The following is a 17,993-nucleotide window of genomic DNA, read 5'->3' as shown; positions in this document are numbered from 1 at the left end:
TGAACATGAACAATTTCATGCGATTTTTTGTGTCTCCAAAAACAAACAAATATGAATATGAATACAAGCCATTCTGGAAAAGCACAGCTGATTGATTGAGCACATTTTTTTGTCCTGTTGGATATTGGATAGCCAGAGAGAAAGTGGAGAAAATATCCAGCTGATCTGTTGACACGGTCAAAAGGGAAACCATTTTCTACATTCAGAGACATAAGAGAGTGGATATTTAATGTTTGTTTTGTGGCAGGGACATTTAGTGTATCCAATTGGGTTTTTTCATTTTTAAGATGGATGTGCTGATTGTCTCTGCAGCACGAGAAAGCTTTCCCGTTAATTTTCTCCCGCTGTTAGTGATGTACGCTGAAGAGCCTGGCCGGCGGGAGAGAGCTTGTGTCTGTGCCGTCTCTCTGACGCAAGTCCCAGGAAAGCGCCAAGAAAAAATCACCTTGAACACCGAGCCAAATCCCCTGCGCCTTTCTGCCAAAAACCCTGCCCTGCCAGGCCGGAAAAACTCCCTGCGTGTCACCGTTGGCCAGATTTCAAACCAAAAGTTATATTAAGAACAGAAACCTGTGTGGTGCATATTTTTGTGTTGTTTTCACGAGGGTAGAAACTTGGGTAGGAACTGTTGCTGTGTGCGTTCGTTGCGGAGGGGAGCTGTTTCTGTGTGCATCTCATGCTGGTTTGCTGTTAGCGGGTGTGTGCTGCTAAATAAAAGAAGGTATGGAACATGGCGGGCCATGTTTGGCAAATCTGTGTGTCTGGGAGGTGCCCACGAGTCACGGAATCCAGATCCAGGGGGATGACTGATCATAATCTCTATGCAAATATGAGTCCGTCAAAACAAGCCACAGCAGTTTCGTTAAGTTTACGAAGGATGATTTCAGATGTGGTTGACATTTTGGCTGATATCAAAGATTGAAACTGGCTGATATCAAAGACTAAACAAAATGCAGCCACTTTGTAGCACACGTTAGCCTAGCTAAATCCTCTGCAAACAACATGAGGCCCAATCAGACACCTGGAACCTAGAAAGGAGAGGAGAATATAGTGGATTCAAGAGGAGGGTACTGGAGGATTTGAGAGGAGTTTGGGATGTGTGTGGGGGGTATTAGATGTGAGAGGGGGTATTGGATGTGTGGGGAGGGTATTGGATGTGAGAGGGGATATTAGATGTCAGAAGGGCTATTGTATGTGAAAGGGGGTAAGGGATGTGAGATGAGGTATTGGATGTGAGAGGGGGTATTGGATGTGATAAGAAGGTATTTGGTGTAAGAGGGGTAGTTGGATGTGAGAGGAGAGTATTGGATGTGAGAGGGGGTATTACATGTAAGAGGGCTATGGGTGTGAGAGGGCTGTGGATGTGAGCAGTTTGTGTGTGGCAGGGTCATAAATGAGGTGACACAGCATATGACGCAAGGCCAGCAGGTGTCCTGATTGTGGAAGCAGGGTCATTGTTTTTTGTTTGTTTTTGTTTGTTTTTGTTATGTCTGCCAAATCATAGCCACAGATGTCACTGACCTTCCCTTGCAGAGAGCTGAGAGGTGAAGGAGACCCTGAGGCCACCCCACACAGCTGGCTCAGGGGGGGTCAGCCCCCCCATCCCCCAAAAAAGGGGGCGGTCCACTAGGCTGAGGCAGAAGGTGACAACTACCCCCCCCCCCCCTCCACAGACTGTACAGTAGATGAAGGCGGAATCTTTATTCTCTCTGATCAGTTCAAAAGCTGCTGATCATTATCTGTGATCAACATAAAAATAGTCCCCCCAAACCCTTCATAATCACAGACATGAGAATGTTCCAGAACCTCCGCGTGAATCCTGCTGAATCACAGCATTCTGGCTCTGTATATCTCCACACAAACTACTTATGAGTCACATATCTGTCATAAATTTTTTTTCTTTTAAATTGCAGATTGATTTTTTTTTCTATTGTCATTTTTATATCATCGTAGAGTTCTTGATCAAGGTTAAGCTCGAGAACAGTTTTGGTTTTGGTGCCTGTCGGGAGGAGAGAGGCGGCCATTTCATTTCCGCGTGACTCTGCGATGATGCAGCTCACGTGCGTCCCGCTTGCAGAAAAGCCTCCTCCAGCCTCTCTCCTGTGCCGCTGTGTTGCCGGCGCGTTCCTGACGCAGGCAGGCCTGGTTTAGCAGCCTCCTGCATTCACCAGCTGCAGCCCGAGTAAACCAGAAATGCCTTCTCCCCGAAACAAAATAGAATGAAACCCAATAAAGCTTTCGCCTTCGCTAGAGTTCTCCTCCCTCCTGTGACTCCTGGTTCAGCTTTGGTTGTTGTGTTCTCTTGCGATGTTCTTAGCGAGTCATGATGTTGGTGGCTGGTTTTTTGGAGGTGTCCTCAGATCTTGTTTGGTATTCTCCCCCCGCCCCACCCTCGCCCCCCAGTGCAGGAACAGCAGCCCCACTCTCCCTAGTCTCATGCATCCGCTCAGCTCCTGTGTCTTCCTGCTGGCTCCACTGACCATGCCTAAATGTGGAAACCCCCCCAATATTAGAACCACACAGGCTAGGCGGAATTTTTCGGGTACTGGTACGTTTAGCCTTCCCAGACTCCATTGGGTCTATGCTGTATATCCCATAATTCCCCCAAGGTTTTCTGCCTGCTCCATCTCCCAAACGCCTGTCTTTGGCCGTGTCCCTGACATCCCAGGCCAAACGTAGCCTTCGTGCTGACCCGCAGCCTTGACTTGCTGACAGGGCCCTCTTTAAAGCCTCATCCCTGGACCCTGGTTGGATTGTTCCAGGCTAAGATCTGCTGGGTTATAGTGTGAGCATAGGTACTGGGGTACACCCCCAGGGCTGGGGGTGATGCGCTGAGACTGGGGAGGAGGGGGGGGCTCATGTTTCAATGGCGTATTCTGTCATTTAAGTGCGGTCCAGTACTGTACCTGGCTAAACCCCCTCACCCCTCCCTGTTCTCTCTCTCTCTCTCTCTCTCTCTCTCTCTCTCTCTCTCTCTCATGTGGTCGTGTGACTGTGGCTCTCCCCTCTCAGTGCTCAGAGCAGTCTTAAATGAATGTGTGCTGTTGTTAAAATGCTGAGAGTGAATTTTTTGATGCACATGTATGTATTCACCTGTATTTTTTCCCTCAGGTTCCTTTAATTTGTCTGTCTTAAATTATGTGGGAATTTATGCTACAGCCGAGAGGGACTTGGCCACAGTGTTAGAAGGGCAAGGGTAAGGTTCCTGTAGTCTGTTGGGATTTTTTTTCTCCTTCTGCAGGGACCCCCTCTCTCTCCCCCTCCCCCCCACCCCCAAACCTTGGTCGCCCCGTTCCCCTTTTCGTACTAAAAGTCTTGTGTGCGCTTCTCTGCCTTTTTTCCCCTTCTGTTTGAGTCTTACACCTCTCGTTCTCTCTTTTTCTTTCTTTCTCTCTCTCTCAACAACCACTTTCTTTCCAGGTACTACCCGAAGTTTTTCCCAAGCGTCGACGCCAAAAAAAAAAAAAAAAAACATCCAGAAAAAAAAAACACCAAACTTGGGGGCCCACCACTTGAAATTCTGACCGCTTATAACCTAACCTATACTAAACATGACTCTTTCTCTCTCTCCCTTCTCTATTTATATATACATATATAAATGCAATATTATATATGTATATATTTATATATATATATTTGTGTGTAACCCAACTTTCCGACAATGCTAGGGCCGTTTTATTAACAAAAGAAAAAAAAAAGGAAATCGCCTCTAACAGTGTGGATCCTCTTTTGCTTCTCTGTTTCTGTGTAGGTGTCTATAGTCAGCCTTATAGCTAATGCCCTGGGCTACTCCGATCTAGGGCCTATTAAATCACTCAGGACACTAAGGGCCTTGAGACCGCTCAGAGCCTTGTCACGATTTGAAGGGATGAGGGTAAGATACTAAGCTAAGCGGCTCGATCCTTCTGCATGCCTATTGAGCAGTTTAAGCATGCCAGAACTGATCAAAAAAAAAAAAAACACAAATGATAAGACGTAATGGGGGATACTGTTAAAAGGACAACGAAAACCTTCAAGTACCTTCCATGCACACATATTCGGTATCATATGTGCAAATCGAAAAAAAGACAAAAGTCATGATGCAGCTGGGATATTTTATAGAAATGTCAAAAAAAGGCAAAACAAACAGATTATTTGATTATTTTAGCAGTAATTCTTCCCTGATTGCATTTGTATCACATTGTGTAGATCCATTAGCGCTTACCAGTTGTCTTAAAATTATTAGAATTTTAGCAAGAATTTCGTAGACAATTTTTAAGAGGGATTTTTATCGCAAAGCTGCCTCATCACAACGAAAACTAATTTGCAATCAAATTGGCCCCTGAAATATCAATGAAAGGAAAAAAAAGGCAATGGCAAAAAAAGGTTGATGTCACTCAAATCCCATGCCATTTCACACTGTAGGGCATTTATATGCAATTGGCTGTCCATTTGGCCTGTGGCCTGATTTTCAACCTCGACTGCTTTTAACTGAAACGCCAACACCCCCACCATGCCCCCCCACCCCCCACCCCCACCCTTGCTCCTGCCATTCTCCCGATGCATCGTGTAACAACAACCACCAGGAGTGAGGGTACACCATCACAAAAAATAAACATGTCTTCTCCCCCCTACCACCCCAAAACAGTGGCAGAGTTACAGCAGTGAAGCTGTCTCCAGCACCCTTGGTGGTGTAAGAAAAAAAAAAAACTGTGAAACGAGACAAAGACTGGTAGTCAGAAACAGATTTAAGAAATATTACTGTTGGGCATTTTTGGGGGTTACTTAGTTGAAGTCTTTGTGCAACTGAAGGAAAACATCTTCATGAAGAAGCAGGCTGGAATTGAATGGGTTTTGGTGGGGCCACCCTCAACGCAAGCCAAACCTTAACCAGGCTATGGCAACCTCAACGTTAGGCAAATTCTGCCATCTGCCCGGTCCTTTATTCTGATGGCTGTAACTGGCTGCCCCTGGTTGTTGTCGCTTCAGTCTCCCCCCCCCCCCCCCCCAGAACTGGAGACCTCGTCTCTTAGTAGGAGCTTCACTTCTCCACTTCTTCAGCCTCAATCCCCCCCTCCCCCCCACCACATTTCCAGCACTGTACAGCCTCTATCCTCACCCCCCCCCCCCCTTCCCCATTCTCTCACTGTCCACCACAGCCCATTGGGCCCCACGCTGCCCCCTACAGCGCTGGAGGGTCATGCTCACTGGTGGCTCACCCCACTCCCTCTTTTGCTTGTCCAGGACCTGGAAATGGGACTCTTTTTTGTTTTCTAAGTCCCACACACAGAATTGTGGGTGTGGGAGGGAGAAATTTGCTAAGCTTCTGCTGTTGTCATCACTCCATTGCCCACCGTGTCTCCCGCCTAATTTACCTGTTTCATTTGATTTGATTTCGTTTTTATTTTCTAAGAGGCTGCTAAAATACTGTCATCCAAAAATTATATATATATATATATATATATATCAGTATGTGTATATATAAAATAAGTGCCCTTATATGAATTTTTGTTCTCAGCAAAGCAGAAGCTTAGGAAATGTGCAAGACTGCCTGTTCCACTGAAGACATTGTTGTTTATACTTAATGGAAAAACACAGCTGATGTGTGGGAGATGGATGTAGCCTTTTTCTCCCAATGGAGTCAGTTAAACTTGGGATTTAGGGGAGGGAAGGGGTTGTGGGTGGGGGGAGGGGGAGGGCAGTGTGTTTTTAGTTCTACGTGACTTCTTTACGTCTTGACTGACGCAGTCACCTGAGACACACTCAACCATTTGTGCGGTCTTACGGGTCAGATGCTCCGACTCCACCAAAAATGACAAACTAGATTCAACAGCTTGCAGCGGGGTGGGGAACGTGGGGGGTTTGTGCTTTCAGACAGTTTCATGAGCTGTCTCAGGTGCTGACATCTACAGCGCGGTCCGTAAATATTTGAACAGTGACACAATTATTGTCGTCTTGGCTCTGTACTCCAGCACATTGGATTTCAAGTGAAACAAATGAACATGAGGGCACTTACATCCATTTTGGGTGATCCATGTAGGAATTACAGCCTTTTTTATATGTAGTCCCCCAATTTCAGCTGTGTGTTGTTGCATTGTTAGGTCATGCAAGCTAACTAAAGGTCTAGGGTAGATTCTAGGTGTGGCACTTCCATTTGGAGTCTGTTGCTGTTGTCTGTCAACACAAAGACCAAAGAAGTGTCATTGCTAGTAAAGCAGGCTGAAAAATCAGAGTTAATCAACTGTTTGAATAATTAAGAAGCAAGAATGCACTGGTGAGCTCTGCAATAGCAAACAGTCTGGTAGACCATAGAAGGGCACTGTAGTGGATGACAGAAGAATACTTTCAGTTGTGAAGAAACCCCCTTTTCAACTGCAAACAGATAAAAAACAATCTCCAGAATATAGACATAGAGGTGTGACTACCATAATGAACACACTTCACCAGAATAATCTCAGAGGGTTCAATGCAAGCTGCAAACCACTGGTAAGCCTCAAGAATAGAACGGCCAGATTAGAGTTTTGGGGAAAAAAAGTCTTATGGACAGATGAGACAAGTATTAACTTGTGCCAAGTGATGGAAAGAGGAAAGTGTGGAAAAAGAAAGGAACAGCTCATGATTCAAGGCCCAGGAAAAGTGCAATGTTCTTGGCTAGCTAAGTCAGTCGCCCAACCTGAATCCAGTTGAACGTGTATTTCACTTTCTGAAGACAAGGCTGAAGGAAAAAATCCCCCAAAAACAAACAGGAACTGCAGTTGGCTGCAGACCTGGCAGAGCATCACCAGAGGAGATTCCCAACGTCTGGTGATGTTTATGGGTCGCAGACTTCAGGCAGTCATCGATTGCAAAGGATTTGCAACCAAGCACTGAATATGATGACTTTGTTTAAGATTGTTAAATTTTCCAATTACTTATGGTCCCATAAAATGGGGCAGGGGGTCTACACATTTATAATTGTTTCATTTTTAAAAATCCAATGTGCTGGAGTACAGAACCAAAACAACTAAAATTGCATCACTGTCCAAATACTTGCAGTACAGACTGCACTGTGTATGACTATATGAAATACTAGGCATACTCCTGCTGGTAAGACCTGCTGTCTCTAGCAATGCACTTACCCAATTAGTTAAACTCCAGGGGACTTTCCCATATTATTCTGTGGGAAAGGCAATAAGCTGTCTTTGCATGGAGCCCATTTTACCTCATGGGATACAAGACCCAGGTCATGGGATACAGGATCACGTTACCCCCAGTGGCCTTGCTAACATCTTCTGCCGCTTTCCATTTGGTGGTAGTTTATTCATGAAAAACAACCTAAATACTACCAGTCAAATTTATGATGGGCAATGTGTATTCAAATTATCTATTGTTAAATGTTAATATCGTTTAGTCAAGGGGACTGTCTGGTTGAAATAGTGTTGTCATTTTTGGGTTATAGTGTTATGGGTAGTCAAAGGAAGTGTCATTTACGTATAGAATTTCCCCTGACAAATAGGAAATGTAGGAAATGAAAGAAAATGTCTTTGCTAGCAGGAAGACATTGAAGAGGAATTTGCACTCAAATTCTGACCCTGCCTCACCAGTACAGCAGAGTGTGTTTATTCATCAGATAATTTGCCACTTTATTTGAATTAAAAGAAGAAAATGCAAAAATTTCAGAACAATAAAATGAATTAAGTAGTACATTTATGACTGGTGGGATCTGGAATTGTACACACGATTGGCTGGTCCCCCCTTTGGGACTGAACACACCTGTGCGTTGCTTGTGTGGCACTGGAGATAATGGAGACCTTGAACACAACACATCACTGCCCCGCCCAGCGGTGACAGACACTCCCCCACAGCCCCGCCCAGTAATGATAGCCACACCCCCACACAATTTCAGCTCAATTTCAGTTCACTAACTTCTATATGTTTTCTCTGTGAATGATTTACATTTTTTGTCATCAAGTAAATTTGTGTATTTCATTTTCTATTCCTGCAACAAAATGTCTGACTTTTTTTGCCTGGCCTGCCATTGGAGTTACTCTATAGGCCTTTTTTTTACGGCCTGCGTTTTACTTTCTCCTAGTCTGAAATGACCAGGCCGTCCCATCGCTCAAACATTCTCAGTCAGTTCTCGAGTCAGGGCATACATGCACACGTGTCATCCTGAGTGCTGCCCCTTCCTTTGGCTCCTCAGTCTGGGCAGTCCTGCTGGAGGATTACAGTCTATACGCATGGCAGACTGCAGGTGGCCAATGCCCAATGGGCTAATGGAGCCACTGTTACACAGGGAGGTGGAGCCCCCCCCCCCCCCCCCACGCAAACCCCGTGCGGAAGGCTGCTGGCCACAGGTAGCGATGGCGAGGTCAGGAGTCCATACCTGACTGTAGTGCCACTGAGTGTCGGTACTTGAGCAGGATCTTCCAAGCTTTTTCATTATGAAAACTCATCATTTACTATTTCAGAATGAGAAATAATATTTGCTAGCCCAGCCCACTGCTGCCAGACAGCTGCAGTCAGTCTCAGAAGTGGCTATAGCCAGTTGATAATTACCTTGCCCAGAATCAATGACCACTCTGCCCCACCCTGTCCAGGTGTGAGCCCGTTACCGTTACCCGCCGCTAGGGCCCCCACAGCCCACTCAGGTCTCTGTACATTTCCAGTGTCTCGCATACAGCACAGTGACAGGAAATTCTGTGACAGGAGGACCGGCTGTCCCCAGCACACAATCACTATTCTGCTACAGTCCACTCAAGCAACCCACATTGCCATTTTAATACCAATGAACAACAAAAAAAACTGTGAAAAGTTTACAGGGCTGTTGTATTTGCAATTATCTACCTATCCATCTATCTATCTGTTTATTTATCTATTTATTTAACTGTCCTTGAGATTGCACAACAATGCCATGTAACATGCATGTTCTATTCAACTGCCAATGCCACTTTCTCCACTTCAAGAGCCATCTTCCCTCCTCACGGCCACGCCCCACGTTCGGCCACGCCCTGCCAGGTCGTGCAGATGCTGTGTCTTGCATGGCAGTTGGACATTAATAACTGGCTAAAATGTCTTAATCAGGTGTCTGTTCAGTTGTACTCGACAACAGTAACAGTGTCTCTCTGGGCACTGGCAGATATTTCCTGATAGAGAAAATGTTACGTTCTCTTATCTTTGATTTACCTTCGGAATGAAAACCTCTTCCCACGCCACTGTTTCTGCAGCTGGTAATATGATATTGTGGAACTCAGTAGACACAATTATATTTTTTAGCCTTGTATGTTCAAGGGGTGAGAATTCACGGGGTTAACATGCACTGGAAAGTCACTGACTTAAATGAACCAATCAGAAGACTACACCCACCCAGGGCAAAACACTGTGATTGGTTCAAGGCAAGCTGAGTCATGATGGTGCATTTTAGCCCTGCCCATTTTGGGGATTTTGAGGCCTCACCAGGAGATGCTGTAATATTCCCCCAACGTAGCTGCATGTGCCTCTGCCAGTGCAGAGGGAAGGGCGCCCCCTGTCTGTGGGAGGGAAAATGGCTACTGAAGTGAGGCTGTGAAACGCATGCATGCTCTGTGCTCTGCCTGAGAGGAGAGGTCAGTGTGCATCATACTAACACTGATCTGCCTACTGTGAGCTCAGCGCTCTGCTCATCTCTGTGGGCCTGAGGGGGAGGGGGAGGGGGAGGGGGGAGGGATAAAGGAAGTGAAAGGGGGTGGGGCAGGCATTAAAAACAAATTCTGATTTCCAATGCAGAGTTTGAAGGGGGATTTTTGGGTAGGGGGTAGGAGTGGGTGGAGGCATTGCTTTTTTTGAAGGGGGTGCTTGATGAACGCTGCATACAGGTGTTATACATTTTTTACAATTAACCTTTTGTGTAAATCAAAAAAGTAAGAATGCCTCTCTCTTTGCTTCTAATTAAGATGGGAGATAGTGCACCAGTCCTGTAGGGGGCAGTAATGTTCTCACTAGGACAGGGGTCTTGACACCCTTGCGTTTGGTTTCCACTGACCCACCAAAGTTGCACTGTCACTGTGATGTCTACTGTGACCCAGTACTGTGGCACCATTTCACTGCCTCTTCCCGGCCACTTGTGTGAGATTGGCTGATACATTTGGTATGTTTGGTTGTCAGTTTACAACCAAACTTTAGAGAGATCACAACAAAGAAGGCACAGTTATTATATTTATTATTGTGTATGTATCAGGCACATAGCTTTGGACGTTAAATTGTCTTGTCTATTTTCTGGTGATCCATCAGCAAATTTATTAAGGGGGGATGTTTACCTAATTAAGAGCACACTTAAAAATACTTTCTGGCTGTATTTTATGCAAGATTAGCAAAAATAATATCAATATAATGATATTAAAATAATTTTACACAGATGCTTCCATTCGAACACATTAGGCTACAGGTCAAATCGCTTTTACACCTGGGGTCAGCCAACATTCTCTCAGCTTGGGTTGGGTTGCTGTGGATACGCTTGTGGTCTAATTTTAGCTTGCAGCTAAGGTGGGTCTGTGGAAACAGAAAGGGTTATCAGTCAGTAGGCCTCTCTGATTGGTGCTTCAAATCACTTCAGATTATGAGAACGAACCCCAGGGACGTTTGGTTTGGTCAGGCATACTGATCACACCTCAGGTAAGAGGCTTACAGGGACAATTTATAAACACTGGGACAGACAAATAAAATGCTCCTACAAGATGTAGATTCTCCTTGTAGATTCCTACAAGTACGGTGCCGAATATGATCAGATTTACGCTCCCATTGGCAGTTTATCATGACCTCTCACAAAGTTTGTCTTTTTGTGAGCCTGGTTTAGCAGAAGTAGCATACCGGTATGCAGCTGTTCTGTATGTGTGGGTGTGTGTGCGTGTGTACGCTAACACGCTCAGTTTCTCTCACACTGTGTTGCTTTGTCTCTTCCACTCTGGTCTAGGTGGTAGTCAACGCCCTGGTTGGAGCCATCCCCTCCATTATGAATGTGTTGCTGGTTTGCCTCATCTTTTGGCTAATTTTCAGTATCATGGGGGTCAACTTGTTTGCGGGAAAGTACTACTACTGCTTCAACGCGACGTCCGAGGAGCGCTTTGAAATCACAGACGTCAACAACAAAACCGAATGCTTTTTGCTCATCAACGCCAACCACACTGACGTCAGGTGGAAGAATGTCAAGATCAACTTTGACAATGTTGGCGCCGGCTACCTGGCCCTTCTCCAAGTGGTGAGGGGCCCCGCGACTCTTCCTCTTTCACCCTTATTCCTGTCCTCTCCTTTTTCTCACCTTTCCAATCCATGTCAATGAAGCAGTCTGCATTCTACATTTTTTAGACCCAGGTCCCCTGAGCTACTCACCATGAATTATGTGATAAATAGGAGGAAATGTTGGGCTCAAGCCCTCTTACCTGGCTCACTCACTGTTAGCTGTTAGCTTTGTTAGCCAAAGAACAATTGAATTAATGGGGGCTGAGAATCACCCCCTTACAGCTATTTAACAAATACACTATAATATACCAAATTTAACTTCGTCACACACTACATTTCCAAAAGTATGTGGACACCCTTCTAATTAGTTGTTTTGGCTATTTCAGCCACACCCATTGCTAACAGGTGCATAAAATCAAGCATACAGCCATGCAATCTCCATTGACAGACATTGGCGGTAGAATGGGTTTTACTGAAGAGCTCAGTGACTTTTAACATGGCACTGTTGGCTTGATGGATATTTTGTTTATTTTTGTTAATATCTATCCCTCGGATTAATTTGGTGCAGCTGTTTCAATTTAGCTTAATCGGTTGTTTAATTAATTATTCTAGGCCCTGGATAAAAACGAATTGCTCACCATCAATAAAACTACAATGTGTGTTCTGGTATTCAACTTTAGGGAGTCAAGTGAATGTTTAAAAAAAATTGATACCATTATTTTACTCCAATTTGGGAGGGGGGAATCCATTTTCTCTTTGATTATTTGATTTTCTGCTCTCCCTCCTCCTCTCTCAAAGGCCACATTCAAAGGCTGGATGGATATCATGTATGCAGCAGTGGACTCCAGAAAGGTGAGCATGTCTTTGTGTCAATGTGGGTTTCCTCAGAAATAAAAGTAAATGAAAACCCTGAATGGTGACTTACAAAACTGGATGCTTACAGTACAGTACAGTAAAATTCCTACCTGCCGTCTTTGTCTGTAATAGACTAAGATTGTTCTTCTTACACTCTCCAGGTGAGTATTCTATATGTACTATGGTTTTTATTAAACTGTGAGCCAGAAAATTTAGACTGAGGACTAAGCGTTATCTTAGGCTGCTGGACACAAATTTAAATTTTACACATTAATACTCAAATTAAGGTGGGGAAGTGAAATTTGACATCTATGGGAGATTTGGTTATGAAGCATGTAATGGTAAGTCATGATACTAGTGACATTACAGTATAAGCCACATTATATTTTAAGTAGTTGCTGTATGCTGGTTATATTTACATGCATATGGCAATGCTTCTGATGCATTCTGTAGCAGTTATTAAGGTGTTAAAGGAGTACCATGGTGATTTTCACACTTTCTCGGTTTTATGTGCTATTTGCACAAGAGGCATTGAAGAAACACAATGGGTAGAGTATTAAATATGTCCGTTCTGTATTTTTGGAGAAATATGCGTTTTAAATTTATCGTCCTATTTTCAACCGGCTGAGAAAGTTGTCAACTTGGTGCGTCACGAACACAGTAACCACTCCCCTTTCCACGCCCCGTAAACCCATGGATAACTCGAGACCCATAGTTTGCGCCGCTGGCTTACGGGCAAGACAATGCAAATATTTGACTAACGTTAGGTTCACTTAAATTAAAGTGCCTTTTAAGGACTATTAGATTATTTCTGGTTATATTCATTTAGCTAGCTAGCTAGCTAACGTTAGCTAGCTAGGTAGTTTGCTTTCATAAGGCAATGTTATCGATAACGTTAGCTAGCTAGTTTGCTTTTATGAGGACGTTATAGTTGTGCTTTTATCTTAACTTGGCTAGCTAGATAGCAAAAATTATAATTGGATATAAGTCAACGTCCTTACCTTAGCTATCTATCGATACTTGATATACTACTAAGCTAGCTAGCTTGTGAAAAGTCTCCCAAAAAGAGCGCTTATCATGGGGGTAGCTATGGTAACGGGGCACGGTCTGTCAATCATAGCTAACTGACAGTTCTCATTACCACACCCAGACGATTCGGGTGAACTTTTATAGTGGGAAATTTAGGCTTAGAAAAAAACGTTTTAAAGTACATTGAAATGACTGAATAATAAAAAAATTATGCACATTTGTTTTGTTGTTGCCTAAAGACAACTGGGAAGTGTCACGTTCAACCACCATGTTACTCCTTTAAGACCAACTGAAGTCTCACAGTATTGCAAGTTCACTTGGGTTATTACAATATTTTTAGAGAGAATGTTTTTTAAAGATGGTTATTTACTGTATGAAACATGTTAGATGTTATTTTTGGTGAAGTTTACCCATGGAAAAGGTTGTGTGACATTGGGTAATTGATTGGGCATGTCTTTCTTTCCCATGATTCTTTGCAGGTGGAAGATCAGCCTATTTATGAGGACAACATCTACATGTACATCTACTTTGTCATCTTCATCATCTTTGGCTCCTTCTTCACCCTCAACCTCTTCATCGGTGTCATCATTGACAACTTCAACCAGCAGAAGAAAAAGATAAGTCTCCTGTCTTTCTCAGTCTTCTCCGCTTTTCCCTCAGATACAAGGGCTGTACAGCTGTCTTAACTCTAGAAGGTTCTGTGGCCTTAGGTTTACTGCATATTCAGGGTAAATGGAGAAATAAAGATATATGATAGTTAATGGAAATATTACGGTGGACTAGTTGGCGGTTGGAATGTGGGGGGGGGGGGGGCAATCTGTACCTCATTCATCTGTGGGATTTTTGGATTTCAAGGTTATAACCCCAATTCTTGTTTGTCCCTATACTTTGGGGGTCAGGACATCTTTATGACAGAGGAGCAGAAGAAATACTACAACGCCATGAAGAAGCTCGGCTCCAAGAAACCTCAAAAACCCATACCCCGGCCAGTGGTATGTTTTCTTAGTTATCGTCAGGGGGGAAAGGGTATCACAGCAAAGTGGCTGCTGCTGGATTGATTGATTGATTCAATTTATGCTTCATGTTTTTCTCTGAACGTATCAACACCCTGGTGATAACAGTTTTGTGTCCGGTAGATATATAATAATTGAATATAAATTTGTACATAGGTAGTTTTTTTTTCTTTAGGTAATGTTATCTGGTCAGGTTTTCCATCAGACTGTTCAGTCAATTAGGTCATTTGAATTGACCTATTGCACTTCATAGACTTTAGATTATAAACAATCCAGGCACTGGTGTTTACATTATGTATGTATTAGTTGCTCATCACCAGAGAAACTTGCAATAGTAAAGTCCGTAAGTACAAAAAAGTACAAAAAGTTCAAAGCAGGTTAATAGCCTGCTACTGACAAGGGTAATGAACTCAATGACCCTTGTCTGTGGCATGCCCAATGCCTACGTCTTTGCGTGCTTGGCCTTGTGGTCCCAGGGAAGGCACTTTTCAGGCCGCTGCCTGTCCCCCCTGCCTCACTGCTCATTAGCGACTCCTCTGGCTGATCGAACACCTACGGCAGCCACATCTGTGTTTCACTGGCGCACTGCATGCATTTCTCACTAGCGTGCATCCGCTCCTGAACTGCTAGGGGATGTTGCAATGCTTGGATGAACGTGTCAGGACAAAAATTGTGATTGGCCATTCCTGAATGAGGAAGTTAAAAAAGAGGCGGTGTCATTGGTTTATTGACAATGTAAATTTAATTAAAACTAAAATTTTGAAATGTCATTAAGGCCACGGAGATGTTTTTGATCTGTCTCTCTTCTAGAACAAGATCCAGGGGATGGTGTTTGACTTTGTGACGCAGCAGGTCTTCGACATCTCCATCATGATCCTCATCTGCCTCAACATGGTGACCATGATGGTGGAGACAGATGACCAGACGCCGGAGATGGAGAACATCCTGTACTGGGTCAACTTCATCTTCATCATTGCCTTCACCACCGAGTTTGTGCTCAAGCTCTTCGCCCTGAGACATTACTACTTCACCATCGGCTGGAACATTTTTGACGTGGTTGTGGTCATCCTCTCCATCGTCGGTGAGCGGTGGCCGTGGTTTAGCCAGGCCCTGTGAGGAGGAGCACTGGGGGCTGGGGGGGGGGGGGGGGGGGGGGGGGTGGGGGGTCTGAATTGCAATAGTGTTGTGTGGTGTTCGTGTTTTCTTTCATTAGTTTTTTTTTTATTATTCGGTATTGGTCCAAAGGGTCTTATTTGGAGTTGTAATTAGCCACAGAATAGATTATAAAATCCTATTGTTTTACCTTTGCCAATGTACATAAGGACTAAATAACAACCCCAATAGTCCATGTACAGGTTCTCTCTTCACTACAAGTCATTTTCTGACCAGGGTCCATTGTCAGCATGACCTCCAAATAATGATTATATGTAAATAATAAAATACACAAAAAAAAGTGTTAAATTAACTCTAAATGAGTTTGAGTCCAATAGACAACACCAGTACTCCATCACAGTGAAAGTGCTATATCAGAGTTCTGAGGATGTGTGGGTTCTGAGACATTTGAGTATTTTGTTTTTTGAGCATAATGAGTTACTCCTCCGTGAGATGGATTCCTAAATAGAAATCATAGAGTCTTTGGTGACGGCCCCACCCTTCCACCGGGGAGAACAAAGTGTTTCTATCCCCTCCAACTGTCTATCCATCGCTTTGGGAAAGGCTTACCTGGGCTGCTGGGTGGCTCATTCTGTGAAGGCACTGTTCTCCTGCATGGATGGGCCCCATAGTCTGGAATCTAATCTCAACCATGCCAGTGCTGGCTGGGGCTGGTGGCCCTGCAGGACAGTGCATGATCGGGGGTAGCATCGCTCAGGGGTAGGAAGGGTTCAAGGACGTGCTTTCCCACTCTAGCGGTCCACACTGGTCGATTGAGCACTTGTAGTTTACATAGTAAAGCTGCATATGAAGTGTCTTCCTCCGACTCCGATGTCTGTACAGGCTTGGCTTGTGAACTGCGATGCGAGAACAAGCAGCTGGTAGCATTAGGAGAGCACATGCTTGTCTGCACTCTCCTACTGCAGAGATTACAGCATGACTGCAGCTGCACGCGATTAGGCAGTCCAGGTTAGGGAGAAAATGGGGTACGCATTTAAAATAAAAAATAGGCTTAAAAGAATGGCTCATCTGAAATTAATGACAATAAATGTTTGGTTGCAGTTTTTTCCCTTTAAGCCCCCTTTGATGTCTCTCTTGGCTCCTCTCCAAACTGCAGGTATGTTCCTGGCAGACCTGATCGAGAAGTACTTTGTGTCCCCAACGCTGTTCAGGGTGATTCGTCTGGCTCGAATTGGCCGCATCCTGCGTCTGATCAAGGGAGCCAAGGGAATCCGGACTTTGCTGTTCGCCCTGATGATGTCACTGCCAGCCCTGTTCAACATCGGCCTCCTCCTCTTCCTGGTCATGTTCATCTTCTCCATCTTCGGCATGTCCAACTTTGCCTACGTCAAGAGGGAGGCGGGCATCGACGACATGTACAACTTCGAGACTTTCGGGAACAGCATGATCTGCCTGTTCATGATCACCACCTCGGCTGGCTGGGACGGCCTGCTGTCGCCTATCCTCAACTACCCCCCCGACTGTAGCCCCGACAAGGAGAACCCCGGCACCACGGTGAAGGGCGACTGCGGCAACCCCTCGGTGGGCATCTTCTTCTTCGTCATGTACATCATCATCTCCTTCCTCATCGTGGTCAACATGTACATCGCCATCATCCTGGAGAACTTCAGCGTGGCCACGGAGGAGAGTGCCGACCCGCTGAGCGAGGACGACTTCGAGACCTTCTACGAGATCTGGGAGAAGTTCGACCCGGACGCCTCGCAGTTCATCACCTTCGCCAAGCTCTCGGACTTCGCCGACACCCTGGAGCACCCGCTGCGGGTGCCCAAGCCCAACACCATCGAGCTGATCGCCATGGACATGCCGATGGTGAGCGGCGACCGCATACACTGCCTGGACATCCTGTTCGCCTTCACCAAGCGCGTGCTGGGCGACAGCGGGGAGCTGGACATGCTGCGGCAGCAGATGGAGGAGCGCTTCGTGGCGGCCAACCCCTCCAAGGTGTCCTACGAGCCCATCACCACCACGCTGCGGCGCAAGCAGGAGCACGTGTCCGCCATCATCATCCAGCGCGCTTACCGGGCCCACCTGATCCGCCGGGGCTTCATCTGCAAGCGCAGGCTCGGGACTAACAAGCTGGAGAACGGGGGGACCAATCAGGACAAGAAGGAGGGCACACCCTCCACAGCCTCCCTCCCCTCCTACGACAGCGTGACCAAACCCGACAAGGAGAAGCAGGAGGACAGCGAGGACAGGAGCAGGAAAGACAAGGGTCGAAACCAAAAAGACGTCAGGGAATCTAAATGTTAGAAATACAGTGACAATAATGAAAAAACTACAACTTCAACAACACACAGCAGCAAACTGAGATCAAACTCTTCTGACTAAAAAAAAAAGAAAAAACAACCCTCACACCCACCTGTGTACAAATGATTTCATTTACCAGTGAAGAAAACAGATACGGAGACAAAACAAAAAAAAAACAAAAAAAAAAAAAAACATTGTTTACAGACTTCATAAACGTATCAGTGCAGATGAGGCTTGATTTCTAACGGCTTTGAAGACGTTTAAAAACCAAACGTAATCGGCTTTCTGTGTGACATTGCAAAACGACCAACATTTTAAAAATAAAACAAAAATGAATAAAAACAACAAAAAGAACAAAAACAAACTGACCGTCCTGTGCGGGCTACGGGTGGACTTCTCAGCCATGAGAAAGAGTGATAGAGAGAGAAAAAGAGATAGCTGGAGAGGAGGAACTTTATGGGATGGAACCTCCAAAACTGCCATTCGGAATTCCGTCGGAAAAAC

General features: G+C 45.0%; 1 protein-coding gene across 7 annotated transcripts in view; it reads left to right on the top strand.

Moving 5' to 3' along the window:
- The window catches only part of scn8aa (sodium channel, voltage gated, type VIII, alpha subunit a), a 72,596-nt gene extending 54,835 nt beyond the window's left edge, over positions 1-17,761 (top strand). For 2 of the 7 annotated variants that reach the window (XM_035381023.1, XM_035381021.1), the window contains exons 21-27: positions 3,752-3,874; positions 10,907-11,191; positions 11,971-12,024; positions 13,536-13,673; positions 13,944-14,048; positions 14,880-15,150; positions 16,339-17,761. In XM_035381023.1, coding sequence (XP_035236914.1) covers positions 3,752-3,874; positions 10,907-11,191; positions 11,971-12,024; positions 13,536-13,673; positions 13,944-14,048; positions 14,880-15,150; positions 16,339-17,492 — 2,130 coding nt within the window. In that variant the 3' untranslated portion in view covers positions 17,493-17,761. The remainder of the gene's footprint in view (positions 1-3,751; positions 3,875-10,906; positions 11,192-11,970; positions 12,025-13,535; positions 13,674-13,943; positions 14,049-14,879; positions 15,151-16,338) is intronic. The other 5 variants (XM_035381024.1, XM_035381022.1, XM_035381026.1 and 2 more) reach the window with 3 other exon arrangements.
- Positions 17,762-17,993: the final 232 nt, after the last annotated feature.

Source organism: Anguilla anguilla, chromosome 11, assembly GCF_013347855.1.
Source record: "Anguilla anguilla isolate fAngAng1 chromosome 11, fAngAng1.pri, whole genome shotgun sequence".
Lineage (NCBI taxonomy): Eukaryota > Metazoa > Chordata > Actinopteri > Anguilliformes > Anguillidae > Anguilla > Anguilla anguilla.
The sequence above is the reverse complement of the archived record's forward strand: the minus strand, read 5'-3'. Positions and strand labels throughout refer to the sequence as shown.